Source organism: Malaclemys terrapin, chromosome 2 (assembly GCF_027887155.1).
Source record: "Malaclemys terrapin pileata isolate rMalTer1 chromosome 2, rMalTer1.hap1, whole genome shotgun sequence".
NCBI classification, from domain to species: domain Eukaryota; kingdom Metazoa; phylum Chordata; order Testudines; family Emydidae; genus Malaclemys; species Malaclemys terrapin.
This window is the reverse complement of record NC_071506.1, coordinates 63,827,975-63,845,188: the sequence shown is the minus strand read 5'-3', so window position 1 is coordinate 63,845,188 and position 17,214 is coordinate 63,827,975. Positions and strand designations below refer to the sequence as shown.

Genomic DNA, 17,214 nt, shown 5'->3' with positions numbered 1-17,214 from the left:
AATTACATTAAAAAATTCAGCAGCCGCACTAGAAGCTGATGCTGCATCAGTTCAATGAATGAGAACTGCATGGGACAAAAAAAACCTTGAGGGTTTAACTTTCGGATCTGTGTCTGCACGCCTCTGTTCTTTCCTCTCATGTTGGCACCATTATCGTAGCCCTGACCTCTCATGTCAGCTATCGCAATTCCCGTATCTTCCAGCTTTTTAAGAAGCACATTTGTCATACCAGCTCCTGTAGTATCATCAATGTCAATAAATTCTAGAAAATGCTCTCTGACAGTCACCATTGCAGGGACATTTTTCACTAAGTTCTGTTGTTACAAAATGCACTGTATGACTGATGTCAGGTGTGCAGTCCAGAATAACAGTAATATCTTGCTGACTTCAGATCTGCCACAATCTTCTGTTTGACTTTTGTTGCCAGTAACTGTATGATCTCATTTAGAATTGTTTTTCCAAGGTAATGGTGTGTGTACATTTCTTAGGTGGTGACTCTTCTTAGATGCTTCTGGAGTACAGCATCAAACTCAGCCATCAGCTCCACAATTTTAAGGAAGTTTCCATTGTTTGGCACATACAGCTGATCTGAAATGCCATGCTGTGCTAGGTTTTGGGTTGCAAGCGTTCTCACAATGGCAATGAGCCTTTTCAGAACATTTTGCCAGTAAAGAGACTCTGATGCAATCTTCTCTTGACGTTGACCATCTATGGTGACCTTTAACCTTAGTCTCATCTCAAGCTTTTTCCACTATGGAATGCTCTCTGGTGATTTGCTGCCTTCTCATGGCATGCCAGATTTCTAGCCAGATTTTTCCAGTCCTTTGTTCTTATAGATCCCAATGTAGCTGGAACATTAGACTGGAAGAGTTTACAACAAAAACAGCATGCAGCATTCTGGGTTTTTGAGTACATAAGCCATGGCCTCTCCACTTTGTCACCATTGGGGATTTCATGCCAGTAATGTGTTGGGGAACATGACATTTTTCACTTGCTGTGGCCCATGCAGTGCAAGGAAGTCCCTCAGACTACTGCTCAAGTGGGTCCACAGTCCTGGATCATCCAGACTTAAGGAACTAAACTCAGCAGCAGCTGTTTCTTGCACCTCCACCACCCTCTTCTCTGATCTACACTTTTCTTCAGGAATGCGCATGGTTACATCCATTTGAGATGGAGATATGGGTGCTGCAGTAGCTGCCAGGTCACCTGCACTCTGACTAACTGGAAGATCAGGCATCTCCTCACCACTCACATCCTCACTAGGGTCGGAAGGCTCACCGTGAACATTTGTGTTTATGTATCTCAGGAGAGCTCCTTCCTGCTTAGATAGAAAAGCTTCTTTTGCTTTCTTTCTTTTTCTGAATGCTGCCCCAGAGGGGCGTTTTCTTCTTTCACTCATGACTGCTGTTCTGTGCCAGCTATAATGGCTCTCAACACTCAGTTGAAGGGGACAAATAAGCAGACTGGTAGCAGGGCCTGAGTGAGGGAAAATATCAGCGTCTTAAGGGCCTAACCAGCTCCTACTACTTCAGTTGACTGCCTGTTCTCCTCAAGTGAGTTCAGGGAAGCAGCAGGAAACAGGAATCTCCCTGAGAAGCTGGTGTTAATCAGTCCAGGCTCCTGGGGGTGCTAGAGAGGGACATAAGAGGCTCTTCCTTCTCCTCTCTCTCCCTGCAGCTCCTGCTGCTTTCTGTTATCCCCTCTCACCTTTTCTCCTGGCTGCCTGTGTGTCTCTTGTCCCCTCCTTCCTCCAGCACAGCACTCCACCATCTCTGTGCATCTAGAGCAGAGAGAATACATATGCACCAGCAGCAGACACAATTTTCTACACTCTGGGTCCTAGTGGTGCCCCCTCCCCACTCCCCACAGTCTGGCACCTGAGGTGGTCGCCTCAGCTCGTCTCATGGTAAGGCCAGCCCTGACTTCTGATGTGCATCCCAATATCTTACCAAAGAGCAGAATTCAATAAATACTGAATAGCAGTAGTGCAAATACATTACACAGTTCACTGCATGAGTTCAAAAAATAAGCAGGCAGAAGACAAAATTAAACCCTTGCTCCTGGATGACTGCCAGGGAAATACTACATGGAAAAGAATAAAATCCACTAACCTAGAAGATGTTGTCTTAACTTAATTCTTCTTCTCCATCCACTTCCAACTAGAAATGTGTGAATAACTGATTTTTCAGTGTGCTGGTCAAACCAAAAACTTGGAAAAATTTCATTTCAAGTCCAACAAAATAGTTCATTGAATCCAAAACAAAAATGTTTTATATCATTTTCAAGGTCTTTAAAACTTTTAACCTATCTTCCTAGAAACAGCTTCTTAAGATTTTTGAATATGAAAGATTTGTGAATATTGTTTCCTGGGCCAAATCTTAATACTCTGTTGTGTAAGTGCAAACAGGAGCAAAACAGTTTAAGCTCATCAAGAAAATAAGCTTCTCTAAAATTTTCTTCAAAATATTCCTCAAAACTCATTTCAAAACTGTAATAAAAAGGAGTAAGCTCTGATCCAACAGAAAAACTATAGAAAATTGCTCCATGTTTCAGTTTCTCATTCTAGCCACCCACTGCAATTTAAATTCAGTTTCACTTTGTTAAAGCCCTTCATTTTCTTTGGATGGAAGCATGCTTGCAATTCTAGGCAGGAAATACTGGGTGGAAATTTGAGGATGCCCTAGATAGGATGAATGAGTGAAAAAACAAGAAATGAATGCCTAGCATCTTCCTATTATTCTCTATTGATACACATCACACACACACACACTTATTCACACACACACACACACACACACTTATTTTCCTTCAGTGAACGCTTTATACAGCTCATTTAAAACATAATTCATCGGTGCAGCAACATCCAAACTATTTGGTGATTTACTCTGAAAACAGTGATAAAAGATGTAAACTCCACATCAAAAACCAGTATGTCCTTTATTAGATAGACACACAGTACATGATGTGCCTGTCATTGCAGGTTTATTTCTAGCAGATGCTTTAGGTTGAAGAGGGGGCCTTGCCCCCAGGTTTTTAGATAAAAGCATTTGGGTTGGATTATTTTAGTTCAGACAAAAGCATTTGAAAAGGATAAACCAATAAAGTGCTTTGAGTAAAGAACATGAGGATTATGTCAGTAGACTGTATATCTAAAAGTGCTGTAGGATACCTTGTATCTAAAGATGCTTTATGAAACCAAATTCTCTTCTAATATCTAGTTCCCAGTTCTTTAATATTTTCTATGTGCTTTATGCATCTCTCATGCTTGAAAAATGCAACCCCTGAGGATAGCTTGGATGTTAAGTTATTCGCTACAGTCATCATTTCCCACACTTAGGCCCATATCCTCTAAGGTCCATAAATACCTTTGAGGATCTGAACTTTAGTGCTCACAGCCTGCTGCACACCTCCAAAGATGATGACTACAAGACCCCTCTTGCTCTCGGTACCTAGTAAGTGCATCACACTGGTTTAGGGCCTTGTAACAGGGAAGCACCCACCTCTCATGTGTGCCCCCTTCTGTTTGGGTGTGTTTGCTGTCTTTCGGTTCTGGTGACCCGTCAGTGGTTTCTCAGGTGTTTTTTCAGTGACTCAGCCCTCCGGCTCCGGCTGAGTCACACACACACACTGTCTATATATGAATCAGAACAGACCCCTTCCAGGGTATATAGTCCACCGGGGGCTCAGTACCCCTTGGTTGGTGTCTCACTAGCCCTCCATGGGCTCAATCTTTAAGTAGTCCTGGCCCTGGTATGGAGCCATACCCGCAGGGCTCCCTCTCTGGAGACACTACCTTCCTTCAGCCCTCCCCAGGCTCACTTAGTCTCAACAGCCAGCCAGGAGCTCCTTTGTTGCACCCCCAGTCGCTGCTGGCACTGAGCTGTCTGTGGTCCTGTGGCTCTTTCAACCATCCAGGAACACAGTCCTCTCTTCTGTAGCTCCAGCCAGCAACTGACTGCTGCTCTGTTCTGCAGCTTCTTTTATACAGCCTGGTTGTGCCCTGATTGGCTGCTCTCTGCAGCCTCTCTAATTGGCTGCTTCTCCACAATCACTCTAGGCTGCTTGGAGGACTTCTCTTCTGCTACTTCCTGGAATGGGGTGTAGGAGGACACTAAGGCCTCCAGCAGGGGGCTTCTGGGCCTAGTCCACCCTATCACACACCTCTCCCCTCAGACAGGATTGGGGTGGGGTGCTATTGCTGTCTTCTGCCCTGCTTTAGCAGGGTCTTCTCCTTCCCAGACTTCTGTCCGGAGAGTGTTTTTCTCTGTCCTTTTGCCCCCTTTAGTCAGGGTCTATTCTCTCAGGTCTCTCTCACCTAGAGAGCATTTAAGAGTCCTTTCAGTTCACCTTTGCCTCTGGGACTTCGGGGTTGCTGCACGCCACAGTTCATCCATCCCTGAATGACAGAGCCTCCACTTCTCTCTTGAGGTAATATACCAGATGGAGCAGGCATTATTTCTCCTCCTTAGCAAACTGGAACTCCATGGCCAGCGGTTCTCTCTGTCACTTGAGATCCTCCACTTCACTCTCCGTTGACTCCAGCCATTCAGTTAGCTCATCAGCACTTAGGCGGGAACTGGCCTGATCTACCTTTTTCCCTTTTCCCTTTCACTAACCTGTTTACTGTGAGGTACAGCCTGGGTTCCCACCATAACTGGCTGACCTTGAAAATCTGTCTGGGTCCCAACTATGTCCCGCTGCTCCCGGGATTCTGTCTGGGTTCCCACCCTATCCTTCTGTACTCAGGGCCCCTAAATTCAGGCTAAGGTGTCAGTGAAGGCGGGGGTTGTGGGGAAGTGGCCCAGGGAGCTGAAAGCAGTTTTGCTAAAGGGACAGGGTAGCATGTGGCTGCTATTCTTAGGGTCCCTGGGCTCAGACCAGGAGGAGTGGGTGGGCCCATGTCTTCCCTCTTTCCCCCAGGCCACTGATGAAGGGCCTACAATTGTACAGCAACATACCCAGAGAATGAGAATGAACTGTCAGCAGGCCCAGCTGGAGAGTTGGGGCCAGAACAAAATGATGGAAATGGTGAAACCATTGCCTCCAGGGAGGAAGCCTTGGAAGTACGGCCTGATACCAGGGCCAGGACTGGTTTAAAGACCTCAGACATGCCCAACCAGAGTGGGACGCTCACAAGAGGTGGGTGACACACTGTTACAGACCTATATGCAGCTCTCTAATAATCCAGGTGTTCAAATTGTTGTGAGAGGACGATAGGATGCACTGTGTGTCTGTGCATCCTACTGTGTGCTTAGTCATTTTGCAGTACAGAATCTATAGTCAGACAATGTTTCAAGAAATAGTCCTCCAAGGTAATCAACACTGGTTTGCTGGCATTTCCCAAAAGGAGGAAATTCCAGGAATTAAATTAAAGCATTCGTGCACAAGTATGTTGAGAGGAATGACATGCAGGAGAGGTGAGGGAGAAGGGAAATTATGTGTGCACTTTTTATCTTCGGAGGTATTTGTATTTCCATGGTGAGGGAAGTGATCTCAGTATCGGTGGCCTTTAAAATCCAGATCCTGTCCGTTGTCTGAAATCTGGCTACATCTTCATGTAGGGGAATCCCAGGGATGGTGTGACCAGCCCTGTGCCACTTGCTCCAAGCCTCCCAGACACAGCATAGGGGGCATGGTGAAGTGTGACTGGGGGCAGGAAGCATGGCCAAAGCACCACTGTGCTGTGGCTATCCCTGACTGTTGATGGTCCCTTTGGGACCTTTACATCCAGGAGTAGTTCGCTGGTATAAACCCACTTTCCCCCTTATTTCTCCTCCTCCCCCCAGCTACACTGGAGCACTGCTTTGGTGCAGCTGAGGATCTAGCCCCAAGATTTTTAAATATACTTCTTGGAATACTCTCAGAGCTGTTAATCTGGAAATATTGCCTGTCTCACAATGCCATGGGGGTAGGTCTGAAATATAAATTGTTTACTGCGCCTTCCCATTCAATGATACAAGAATCAAGTAAGGCTGTAAATTCTGAAGCTTTTATTTACCATGCTTTAGTAAAGTGCAGAATGTGTAAGCAGGGAGGTGATATATAGACAACAGCCAAGAGTAAAGTAAAATATAAACAGATATAAACATGGAATATAAATATAGTTATACCAAAACTCTGATAGTGACAGCCAGACACAAATAGGTGGTTGCCTATTGTGTTATACTTATAAAGGGGCAGTAGAGTAATGCTGGCAATGCTGTGGTCATTGACCAACAAGCCAGTTTCAAACATTTATTATTAACTTTATTTAATTATACCACAGTAGCATTTAGGTGATCCAATCGAGATCACAGTCCCATTGTGCTAGGCACTGTGCAACCCACAGTAAGAGACTGTCCCTGCCTAAGAGACCCTACAGTCTACATAGAGAAGCTAGATGGCAAGTGGGAGAAAGGAAACATTAACAACTCCATTTTACAGATGGGGAGCTGAGGCACAAGGAGATGAAGTGATTTACTCCAGGTCACAGAGTGAATCTGTGGCAAAATCAGAAAATGAACTCAAGTCTCTTGAATCGCATGTTTTAACCACAGGAAATATTTCTTCTCCAGCTGTGGAGTTTCTGGGCAACATTCCCTCTCTTCCCATGTCTAAAAGAAATGGACATGAATCTTCTCATTTGTGTGCAATGTTGCCTTTGGGTCTCAGAATCATTTATATCAGTTTCTGCACATTTTTTGAAAAGGATTCTAAGTTTTAATTCCCCCTATCCCTTGTGGTCATGTATGGATTTGGGGCGTGGGGTTACACTAAAGGGAGCAGTGTAGGAGGAATGTTCTTCATAGCTGGAGAGACTGTATGAGCTGTGTTGCTCACAGAGAGCAACACTGGATGAAGCCTTTGATACAGAGCAGTCAGCCAGGGACCAAATGAGTCCCTTGAGGTCAAAGCCCCCACAAAATAGCCAATGAGGAAACATGCTAGTCACCTCCTCGCAGTCATCAGAATTAGGGAATGTCCCATGGGTAGAGGACTGCCCATAAACTGTGTAACACATTGGTACATGATTTTCAAGACCCTCTGTGATGGGTTGGACCCCCCTTCCAGGGTGCCGCCTGGTGTACTGGGATTTCACTGAGCCTGCCTGCTCCACTAGCCTGGGCTCCCTCTCCCTGTTTTGCTGAATCAGACTCTCTGGCCTCTGGCAGCGCACACTCAGAGTTAGGGACGCACCTGCTGTAGAATCACACAGAGTCTGCAAGCAGCTCTTTATGGGAAGACTCAGCTAGGAACTTGCCCAGCACTCAAGTGCAGCTCCCCTCCGGAAAGTACACCCAAAATTATATTGTCTTGTGCTGTAGAAAAATCTGTACAATGTAAGCTTATAAATTCACCCCCTCCCTCAATGTGGAGGAAGATATGCACAACTTCTTGCCCCCTCCCCCAGTTATAATAAACAAAACCAAGTTTATTAACTACAAAAGGCAGATTTTAAATGATTATAAGGGAGAGCAAACAGAACAAAGCAGATTACTAAGCAAATAAAACAAAACATGCATACTAAGCTTAAGATCTTAAAGAGACTGGTTTCAAGAAGTAATTTCTCACCCTAAATGTTGCTTTTGGGTAGGATGCAGAAATTCTTGAAGGTTAGCTACCCTGCTTGCAGCTTAAATCTTCAGACACCATATTCACAGACCAGATCCTTTTTCCAGCCTGGGCTCAACTCTCCCTCCTTCTCCCCCCCCCCCCCGCCAAAAAGACACACCCACACACCGTGTCTTTGTTTCTTAGATCTTTCCAGCTGTCATCCTGGGTGGGGATTCAGTGAAGAGTGAACCCAGATCAACTTACTCCCCAGCCTTAAATAGAATTTACATAAGGTGGGAATCTTTTGTTTTCCAGTCTTGATTACCCTCTCCTTTTAGTGGAAAATCACTAGACGTCCAAGATGGTGTTTAGTACCAGGTGACATGACCACCTAACCTTTTAGTGTCAAAGCAACGTCTCAGCTTCTCAGGAAGGAGAGAGATTAGTATCTTCAAAGTCTTATTGTTTCTTCCTAATGGCCCATCAAGGCTAATGGCCTGCTGTCTGGTGGGTGTTTCCCAAGTACACACATAGTTGTAATTGTTACATAGTCAATATTACTAACTTTAGATATAGAAATGATACATGCACACAAATTGGATAATCACCTTCAGTAACTCATAACCTTTCCAATGATATCTCACATGACCTATCTTGCATAAAACATATCTTAGTTATGCCATATTCACACCATAACAATATTTCTATGAAGAATATGGAGTGTAACATCACGCCTCCTATACCCCTGCTGCACTTGTAACAGTTTGTAACCCTGAAGCAATTGTAAATCTCTGTAAAACTGAAGTGCAAAGTTAAGGACTCACCTACCCCCAACACCTTATAGAATTTATAGATAGCCCACAGGACATCATCCTAGCATCTCTCTGTCTTTCTCCTTCTTTGGATCTCTGAATATGATCCAGCTGCTCAGATCCTTATGAAGCTGATGGGCAGTATGAATTCCTTACTCCAGTCACCTGCTTTCATGAAATAACAACATTTCCTGAAGGGACAATCTGAAATGGTTCCTTTTGCCATCTCATAAACCGGGCCTGGGATTTTGCTCATCATAAACTACTAATATAAATATGCCTGTTATAATAAATGGCTATTTTATTTAATTTTATTATGATGAAATACCTAGAGAGATTAAATTAGTTCCTAGGCTAATGGCCAAAAAAAATGTATGGTGGGCAAGTAGTGCTATGGGATGCCTCACAAATTCTTCATTTGTGGAGACCATGGATCAAAGCCTAAGTACTGTAGATCACAAGTTAACATTAGTTTGTTGAGGTCAACCTACTCCTAGTGGATGTTGGGCACACCACAAATCTACTGCATAGTTTAGCACAAATGGAACACACATATTCCAGCCAGTCTGTTCTTAGTCAGTAACACTGGCCTTTCCTTTGACTAAACTCTCTCTCTCTCTCTGTACACACACACTCACACATGCACACACACGCACTCACACCCGGAGAGAACTGATTAACTACAGTTTTACAGCCACAGTAAGGGATTTATCTATGCAATGCTTGTAAAAGATTAATTTTTAAAAAATAATCAGTCATTTAGTATACACAAATCCTTGTTAGTTATGTTTAATTTAAAATATTATTGAAGTTTCTACTTGTGGTTGTGGAAATTTGAAATGGGCTGAAGCAGTCTAGTTGTGATATTGATTTTGTCAAAATCACATTCATTCTAGTTTTGGTTTTGCAAGCCCTAAATGACTCATAATTTGTATTTTGAATTTATGGCTTGCAGGAAACAGTGAAAGGTCCCAAATATGGGAAAGATAGAAATTGCCATACTGAATCACACCTATAGTCCACCTGGTGGTGTAGCCTGTCTCTAACATTGGCCAACACCGGATGTTTCAGAGAAATGGGTAAGAAACCTGCCATATGCAAATATGGGCTGATCAGCTCCCTGCCCCCCATGGAGGTCTTATCTTAATCCCTAATGATAGAATATCAGGGTTGGAAGGGACCTCAGGAGGTCATCTAGTCTAACCTGCTGCTCAAAGCAGGACCAATCCCCAGACAGATTTTTGCCCCAGATCCCTAAATGGCCCCCTCAAGGATTAAACTCACAATCCTGGGTTTAGCAGGCCAATGTGCAAACCACTGAGCTATCCTTCCCCCCAATTAGAGATAAATTGGCTAAATTTAGAAATACAGGTAGGCCCAAATGCTCAATCCTGTCCCTATTGCAGTCAGTGAAAGTCTTACATCTGACCTCAGTCTGGATGGGTTTATACCCAAACCTTAAAAGCTGAGTGCAATGGGAGTGGCTGCAAGCTGTGGCATTTATGTATGTAAATGGACATTTCTTGTGCAGGCACAATGAAGGAGCAAGCACAGTGTTGTTTTTGTGCTTATTACACTAAACTTCTTCTTTAAAAAAGTGCCATATTATGTCCCCATGGGGTCAGTAAGTTCCAGTTGCATAAATGGCTCTGAGTGGGCTCACATCCCATTCTGGAGAAGGTTGCAGAAATGATGTAGGTGCAAACCTTCAGATGAGATGTTCAATTTTGGTGCTTTCAGCCTTCCTACATCCAGTCCAGAGCAGTTTGGTTTAAGACTTGAATCCAGCATGCATCATATGCTGAGAAGCAGCCCTAACTTGCTTCTTGGTGTTCTCTATTCAGTGGAGATTAAATTCGCCCCTGTGCAGAGGGATCACATGAGGCCTGTTCTTCATTTATGTCATGCTTAAGCTTAAGAGTTACAGGGGCTTGAATGGAATTTAAATAGTGCACAGGTCTTGTTCAGACACTTTTGCACAGGGGGAATTTCAATCAGGGTGAGAAAAGGTATAGTAATGGAAAACAGAAGGGATGAGACCTATGGAAATAGTTAAACTTTAAAATCAATAAAATATACATGGCTTGTTGTATTTTAAAGTGAATCATTTAGATTTTGGTGTCTGAAAAAGCCCCCATAAATCCCTGTGGGCCAGCTACGTATACATTTTTGCATTTGGTGAATTCCAGTTGGAAGTTGTCATCTACCCTGACTGATGGTGGTGCCCCTCTACCACTGACAATGGTTACTATTGTCTCAAGGTGCTTACTTGGGTCAAAGGGATGTATTCACAGCTCTAGTTTCTTAATAGCAGCTTCTCTGTCCATTGCATCTACAGCAATTCTTGACTTCAAATGCAACAGAAGAGATCCACAAAGAAGAAATGGCGTATAATGTGTGTTTGGTTTATAATCTATGAATTTCTATAATTGTCCAATACTTGAAAATTAATTCTTATGAGTGAATAGGTAAGAATTTGTTACGTGAGCATGCTCTGGGAATACAAGAAGAATATGCCTTCTGTCATAGTTTGGGGAGAAAGAGAAGACATAATAGCAAGGTATACTGCTAATACAGACACTGATACATTGTCAATGACTGTGCAGCTGACTTCTTGTGAAATACGTCTAGCTGACACCTCTGTCTGCTGCTGCTTCTTTAGGTTAGATTTAGCATTAGCTATCCTCATGTCACCAGAGTCAGTGAACATTGATGTTGGTACAGAAACCAAATCATGTGGCAAAATATTCTTGATATCAGCCTCTTGTGAACTTAAAGGGAGGCTTATGAATAGATAAGGTTAGTGTCAAATACCTTTTGTTGGACGAGCTTGTGTTATCCCAGGGCAGATACAGTAGCTCTTACATCAGTAGCCCCATTGACATCTGCGGGGCTACACCTATGGGTAAAAGATCAGGTCCACAAATAACAAAGTGCTAGATTGTGCCATCTTTATTAATGGTGAGTAGTACCAGGCTCCTAGTGTATGGCCATTAAAATGTATGGGACCATTTAAGATACTGTCCAAAGTGAGTAAAGGTGACAGAATCCAAAGCATATATATTAATTAGCCCAGTGGCTCTCAACCAGGAGTACATGTACCCCTGGGGGTACGCAGAGGTCTTCCAGGGGGTACATCAACTCATTTAGGTATTTGCCTAGTTTTACAACAGCCTACATAATAAGCACTAGCGAAGTCAGTACAAACTAAAATTTCATACAGACTTGTTTATACTGCTCTGTATACTATACACTGAACTGTGAGTAAAATATTTACATTCCAATTGATTTATTTTATAATTACATGAGAAAGTAAGCAATTTTTCAGTAATAGTGTGCAGTGACACTTTTGTATGTTTAAGTCTGATTTTGTAAGCAAGTAGTTTTTAAGTGAGGTGAAACTTGGGGGTTACGGAAGACAAATCAGATTCCTGAAAGGGGTACAGTAGTCTGGAAAAGTTGAGAGCCACTGATTTAGCCTTTCTGCTTTGGAGATCTGGGCTAAAATACATTTCACTGAAGTCACAAGAGATTGAATAAATGTGAGAGATCTCAACCTAAAACATGTTTGTATCATTATATAGCACAGCTGGCAGTCTCTGCTCAGGAGAGGCTCTGGAATGGAGTAACAGGAACTACACAGCTCAAAAACAAAGTGCATTGGCAGAACTATGGGGAGGAAGGTTGGAGTTTGTACAATGGCTGTTCACTCTGAGGATTGGCTACAGCTAGGCAGTCTGTCTAGCTCACTATTTCAAAAGTTCACTATTTCATAAACATTAATCCAACAATAATTTTCCATAGCACAGTAATGAAAACTGGAGATTTTCCCTACTGCCTCCATTCAGCAAGATAATTAAGCACATGCCTAATTTTAAGCCTATGAATAGTCCCATAGAAATTAACAACAGAGACAAAGTACACCAATGGAACTGCTCATATGCTTGAAGTTAGGTATGTGCTTAAGTACCTTGCTGAAGTGGGACCTAAGTCAACGACATGTATGTCTTATACAGAAATGAAACCAGCACACTTCCTTAAATATAGAGCCCTGTTTCATTTATACAGTACTAAAATTACAAAATGTTAGTTAATGCTGAATGCAAGTTAATGAAGTGGCAGAGAATTCTGTGAGACCTCTGATTTATTCAGTTTAAATATAAACAAATTCAAAAGCAGGGAGGCTGGGAAAGTTTTCATTCTTTGTCTTACTACAGAAGGAAACTAACAAACAATATATTGGGATTTATCCTGCAAAAGCTTAGCTTGCTGTATTTTGTCTCTGAAGTTTGGTATTACACAAAAGGCCCTTTAATAATATTTTTGAGAAGTCACAGTGCTAGCTAGAATAAAGAAAAGTATACATTTTAGTTGCTTTAAAAGATACTCCTCAGATTTTCAAGTAGCCCAAACATGTCATAAGAATGTGTTTAAATCAATAGGAGTAAAACCCCCATTCCTGATTTTCCATTTTTTATGTAATGTTACTGTGAGACAGCAATAGAAAAAAGGGGCCAGCCAACTGATATTACCAAACCCTGCAATTTCATCAAGGACTCCCATCATATCAAATTACAGTCTCTGTAAATTAAATCTTCCAAAGGGTTGACTCCATTTTTTATAATGCAGGTTTCTCCTTCCATGTCCTGTACATCTGTGTCTTTCCCCACAGGTACTTTTACAAAACAACAGCCTCAATAAATCAAGGTATGAACATGGTGACATCAAGTCCAAGATAAAGACAGTCATTTACTGGCATCATATCTGTCAGATCACAAGCAGGACTAATTCTGGCTTTTTGTCCATAAAAGCTTTTGGTATAAGCTCTTTATCACATCTATTTGCTTTATGCATTAGCACATAAGTAGCTATTTATAATTAAACAAGTGGGCACAACGGTGACTTCAGTTACCTAACCTCTCTAATAATTCTCTGTAAATGCATGATGTGGGAGTGTCTTATTGCTACTGTGAAAAAAATCATTTAGCTTTCATTACATTGGTTTCACAAAACCAAACAATACAAATAGATGCCACAAATAGAAGTTCATAAACCACCCCAAATCCTCAACAGGAAGTTTCCAATTGTTTAGATGAGATAAAAGTATGTATAACATAACACAAGCACCTGGCCCATGATCGGGATCAAATATCTGTAAATATCAGTGCACTATATTATAAGGGAACTGGTAGTGACTCCTATATTTAGGTTGCCTTAAATTTTAGGTTGTATAATACTTTTGTAATTAGTATTATCTGAGATGTTCAAACAGCTGCATTGGTTGCAGCAGGCCTTTGAAGTGCATTTCCCAAGAAATATCATTCCAGTTTAGCTGTTACAAACTGTTAAAAAAACATTATTTCCCTTCTCTCCTTTGCAATCCTCAGGAAACTTTTGGAAGTCCGTCAAAATAATAACTGAACATATTAACATTCTAAGGGTAGGCCCATACCACCACCACAGGAGCTGCAGCACTAGCATATTTGTACTGGAAATGTCTGGGAGCTGCCAGAGCAACTGTAGTCAGTGGCGTAGCCAGGTGGAGTGAACAGGGGGGATGGACATTAAAAAAGGCGCCACCCGCTGCGGAGATTGTACTCACGGGCGGTGCTCAGGATCTTCGGCAGGCACTTCGGTGGCGGGTCCTTCACTCATTCCGGATCTTCGGTGGCACTGAAGGACCCACCACCGAAATGCCGCTGAAAACCCGGAGCAAGTGAAGGTCGTGTCGCCGAAGACCCAGAGCGCCGCCCGGTGAGTACAAGCGGCGCAGTGGGTGGCGCCTTTTTTTATGTCTGCCCCCCATATTCAGAGTAAAAATTAAAAAGGAGCCACTTGTGTTCAGTGGGGGAGCACCCTGCTCCCCCCCAGCTACGCCTCTGACTGTAGTGGCAGCAGGGGAGAAAGAACCACAGAGAACTGAAGTCAGCACTTATTTGAGAATATTTGCGAATTTAAAAGGTTTTTGTTTGTTTTTTGCTCTCTTTGTTTTACTATTTGACCAATTCTACCATCATGTATGTATCTATTGTAAGAATAATCAATTTGTGCACAAATAGGTTATTAGGCAATTGTTAGAGATCTTTGTTAGCATTAACAAAACAGTGGATACAAGACAACCAGAGGGTATAATTTACTTGGCTATTCAAAGTCTTTGATGAAGTTTCTCACAAGAAGCTTTTCGGGAAAGTTAGCGATGATATGGTGAGAATTAAAAGCTTTAAAAGTCCTTAAAAGACTTGAGGCAAAGTGTAGGAGTCAAAAATGGCCAATTATCAGCAGAGGTTAATAGTAAACTGCCCAGTAGTAAGATTTTTGTTGTTCATGAAGGTGAGGTTAATAATGAAATGGCAAAATGGGCACTTAACAGAATGTTATAGGTTAGTGAAGATTAGGAAGGAGTGAAAAGAATTCTAGATTTAGCTAATCGTACAATGAACTAGTAGATGATGTTCATTGTAAGTAAGTGCCAAGTTTTATCATATGGGTGTATCTGGTACTCAGGTCCTTTGTCCCTTATACTTGTACACACTGTTGGATTCTGAATTACTTTTACCCTCTCTGGAAAACGTCTAGTCATTCTTGACAGGACAATTAAGAAGCATTCTCAAAGCACAGTGATGGTCAGAAAATATAAGGTTAAGTTATATTAACTTAACTGGAGAATAAATGGAAAATGTCGTTATGTATGTTGACAGTCTATCCTCACCTTGAATATTGAATTCATTTTTCGTCATGTAGTCTAAAAAACATGGGTATGGCATAAAGATAAATGTTCAAAGAAGGGCAACGGATATAATTTGTGGAAGGCAGAAGTGAAGGAGGCGTCCACATCAGAAGAGATTAAAAAGCCCAGAACTCTGTAAACTGGAATGGAAAAAGACAGGAGATTTAAAAGAGGTTATATAGAACAACGTATGGTACAGCGAAGCCTGATTGCTCCTGCTCATGCCTTCCCATAATAATAGAACAAAGGCAGAACCATGTTATAATTAGACAGTACATTTAAAATGTACAGAAGGAAATTGTTTTTTTCTGTAATGAAAAAATAACTTGTGGAACTCACTGATGCAAGAAATTGAAACAAATAGCTTAATATGATGCAAGAACAAATTATAACACAGTGTTTGAATAAGAAAAGACTATGCAATTACACAGGCTAGGAAAAAACTACAAAACCCATCAATTTTCATGCTTCCAAGCATAAACTGTTTCACCAAGTGGCATTAGAAAAAATATCTTTATTATCATTATTAGTAGTAGTATTACTATAGTGCCCAGAGGCTATGGTGTACTTACAACATTGCAAGGTGGGTGAAGGGAGATTTAAGTCTGCCTATTGAAGTACCCAGCACTGACCACTGATGGAGAAAGAATATGGGATTGGATGGACCATTTGTCTGTTTCAGCACATCATTTCCTAGATTCCTAAAGAAGAAGTTAAATAAATCATAAATACCCTTCCAAAATAACCATCCATGATATTTTAAGTCAACTTTTTGTTTTTATATAGACAGGTATTCTTTGTCCAGTCCCTTGTACAAAAAAGCTACAGGATTCTATAGTAATAAATAGGAACACTGCAGTAGGTCTGTTGTAACCAGATTGTATTTGTGGCTGTACCTGTAGAATTTGTAAGGGCTGCCACAGCCTCAGGGTGCATTTACATAAGTAAAAACAACATACTGCCCAGGACTGGCACCAACAGTGAAAGACAGACACCCTGTTCCCCACTCCTTTTGAATGTAAGAATTGTGTGTATATCCAACATAGGTTTGGATACTAAATAGCCAAGAAAATAGAGAATATTTTAGAGGCATTTTCCTGTTTAAAAAAAAGAAACCAGAGAACATATTGCACTGGAGCTAGATTGTAGCATTTACCCTGAGCAGTAAGGAGCAGTGTGCAGCCACACACCTCTTTGTCATCTGCCAGGGTCTTGATTTTGCAAGGTGCTGAGGACACTGTTCTACCCCCACCCCCAGCAAAGTACTTAGACACACACAACTTTAAGTATTTGAGTTGTCCTGTTGAAATCAAGGGCATTACTCATATGCTTAAAGTTAAGCATGTGCTTTGGGGCTTTGCTGGATCGAGACAGAGTGCTCAGCGTCTTTTCAGATCAAACCCCAGGAGAGCTCAGGGAAGGATTTTTGGAGCTTCAGAGAGCATAGGGGGAGTACCCACTTTTCACCATCCCTTGGAATGAAGCACCGTGGGATGGTACAGCATATTCTTCTCTTCATCGACTTGTGCAGAGGGAAACCACTTTGCCATCGCCCCACCTCCTGCATGTCCCTCCCCATAATCTTTTGAGGCAATTCCAACTTCCTGAGTTTCACTGTAGGCACAGTTCCTGTGCTCCCCCCACTCCCCCAAGTGCAGAGACTCTAAACATCCTTGGCCCTTGTGTAGAAGGAGAAGGATACCCCCCCCACCCCCCGCATACTCATTCTACGATCAAGGAAAAAACGATCATTTGATGTGTGTCCACATATGAATGAGCATATGTAGGAAGAGATTTGAAACATAGGGTTGAACATAGATCATGTGATGCTTTTTTTCCCCTTTGCTTTTTACTGGTTGCTATGGAGTCCTATTGAAGCAGTAAGTGGTATCAAAAAGCCTCATAAAGGGATAATACAGGTATATAAAAGGACTTCAAACAGAAACCTAATATGGTGAATATTTCTGTACATCTAAGAAGCACTCACTGACAGTTGCGAATTCTGAGAAAAGAAAAGAAAAAAATGACTATGCAATTCTTCTGGGAGTTGGAATATTTCCACTCCACTGGGAAACCTCAAAGATCCTCAGCTTGCTGGGAGGAAAGAAATATATCCAGAGGAATTCAAATCCAATCAGGAAA

The 17,214-nt window shown here is 41.9% G+C and overlaps 2 protein-coding genes across 7 annotated transcripts in view; one reads left to right on the top strand and one right to left on the bottom strand.

The window, feature by feature from the left end:
* CLVS1 (clavesin 1) overlaps window positions 1–17,214 on the top strand; it is a 116,611-nt gene that overhangs the window by 22,159 nt on the left and 77,238 nt on the right. The window lies entirely within an intron of this gene.
* The window catches only part of LOC128831105 (uncharacterized), a 148,567-nt gene that overhangs the window by 62,163 nt on the left and 69,190 nt on the right, over window positions 1–17,214 (bottom strand). For 2 of the 5 annotated variants that reach the window (XR_008443748.1, XR_008443747.1), the window contains exons 5-6: window positions 15,645–15,773; window positions 15,055–15,212 (exon numbers count right to left, since the gene is read on the bottom strand). Coding sequence is in view for 2 of the 5 variants with exons in the window: in XM_054017224.1 (XP_053873199.1) it covers window positions 15,645–15,773 (129 nt within the window). In the remaining 3 variants the exon portion in view is untranslated. Of the gene's footprint in view, window positions 1–6,570; window positions 6,594–15,054; window positions 15,213–15,644; window positions 15,774–17,214 lie in introns of those variants that run through there. The other 3 variants (XM_054017224.1, XM_054017225.1, XR_008443749.1) reach the window with 2 other exon arrangements.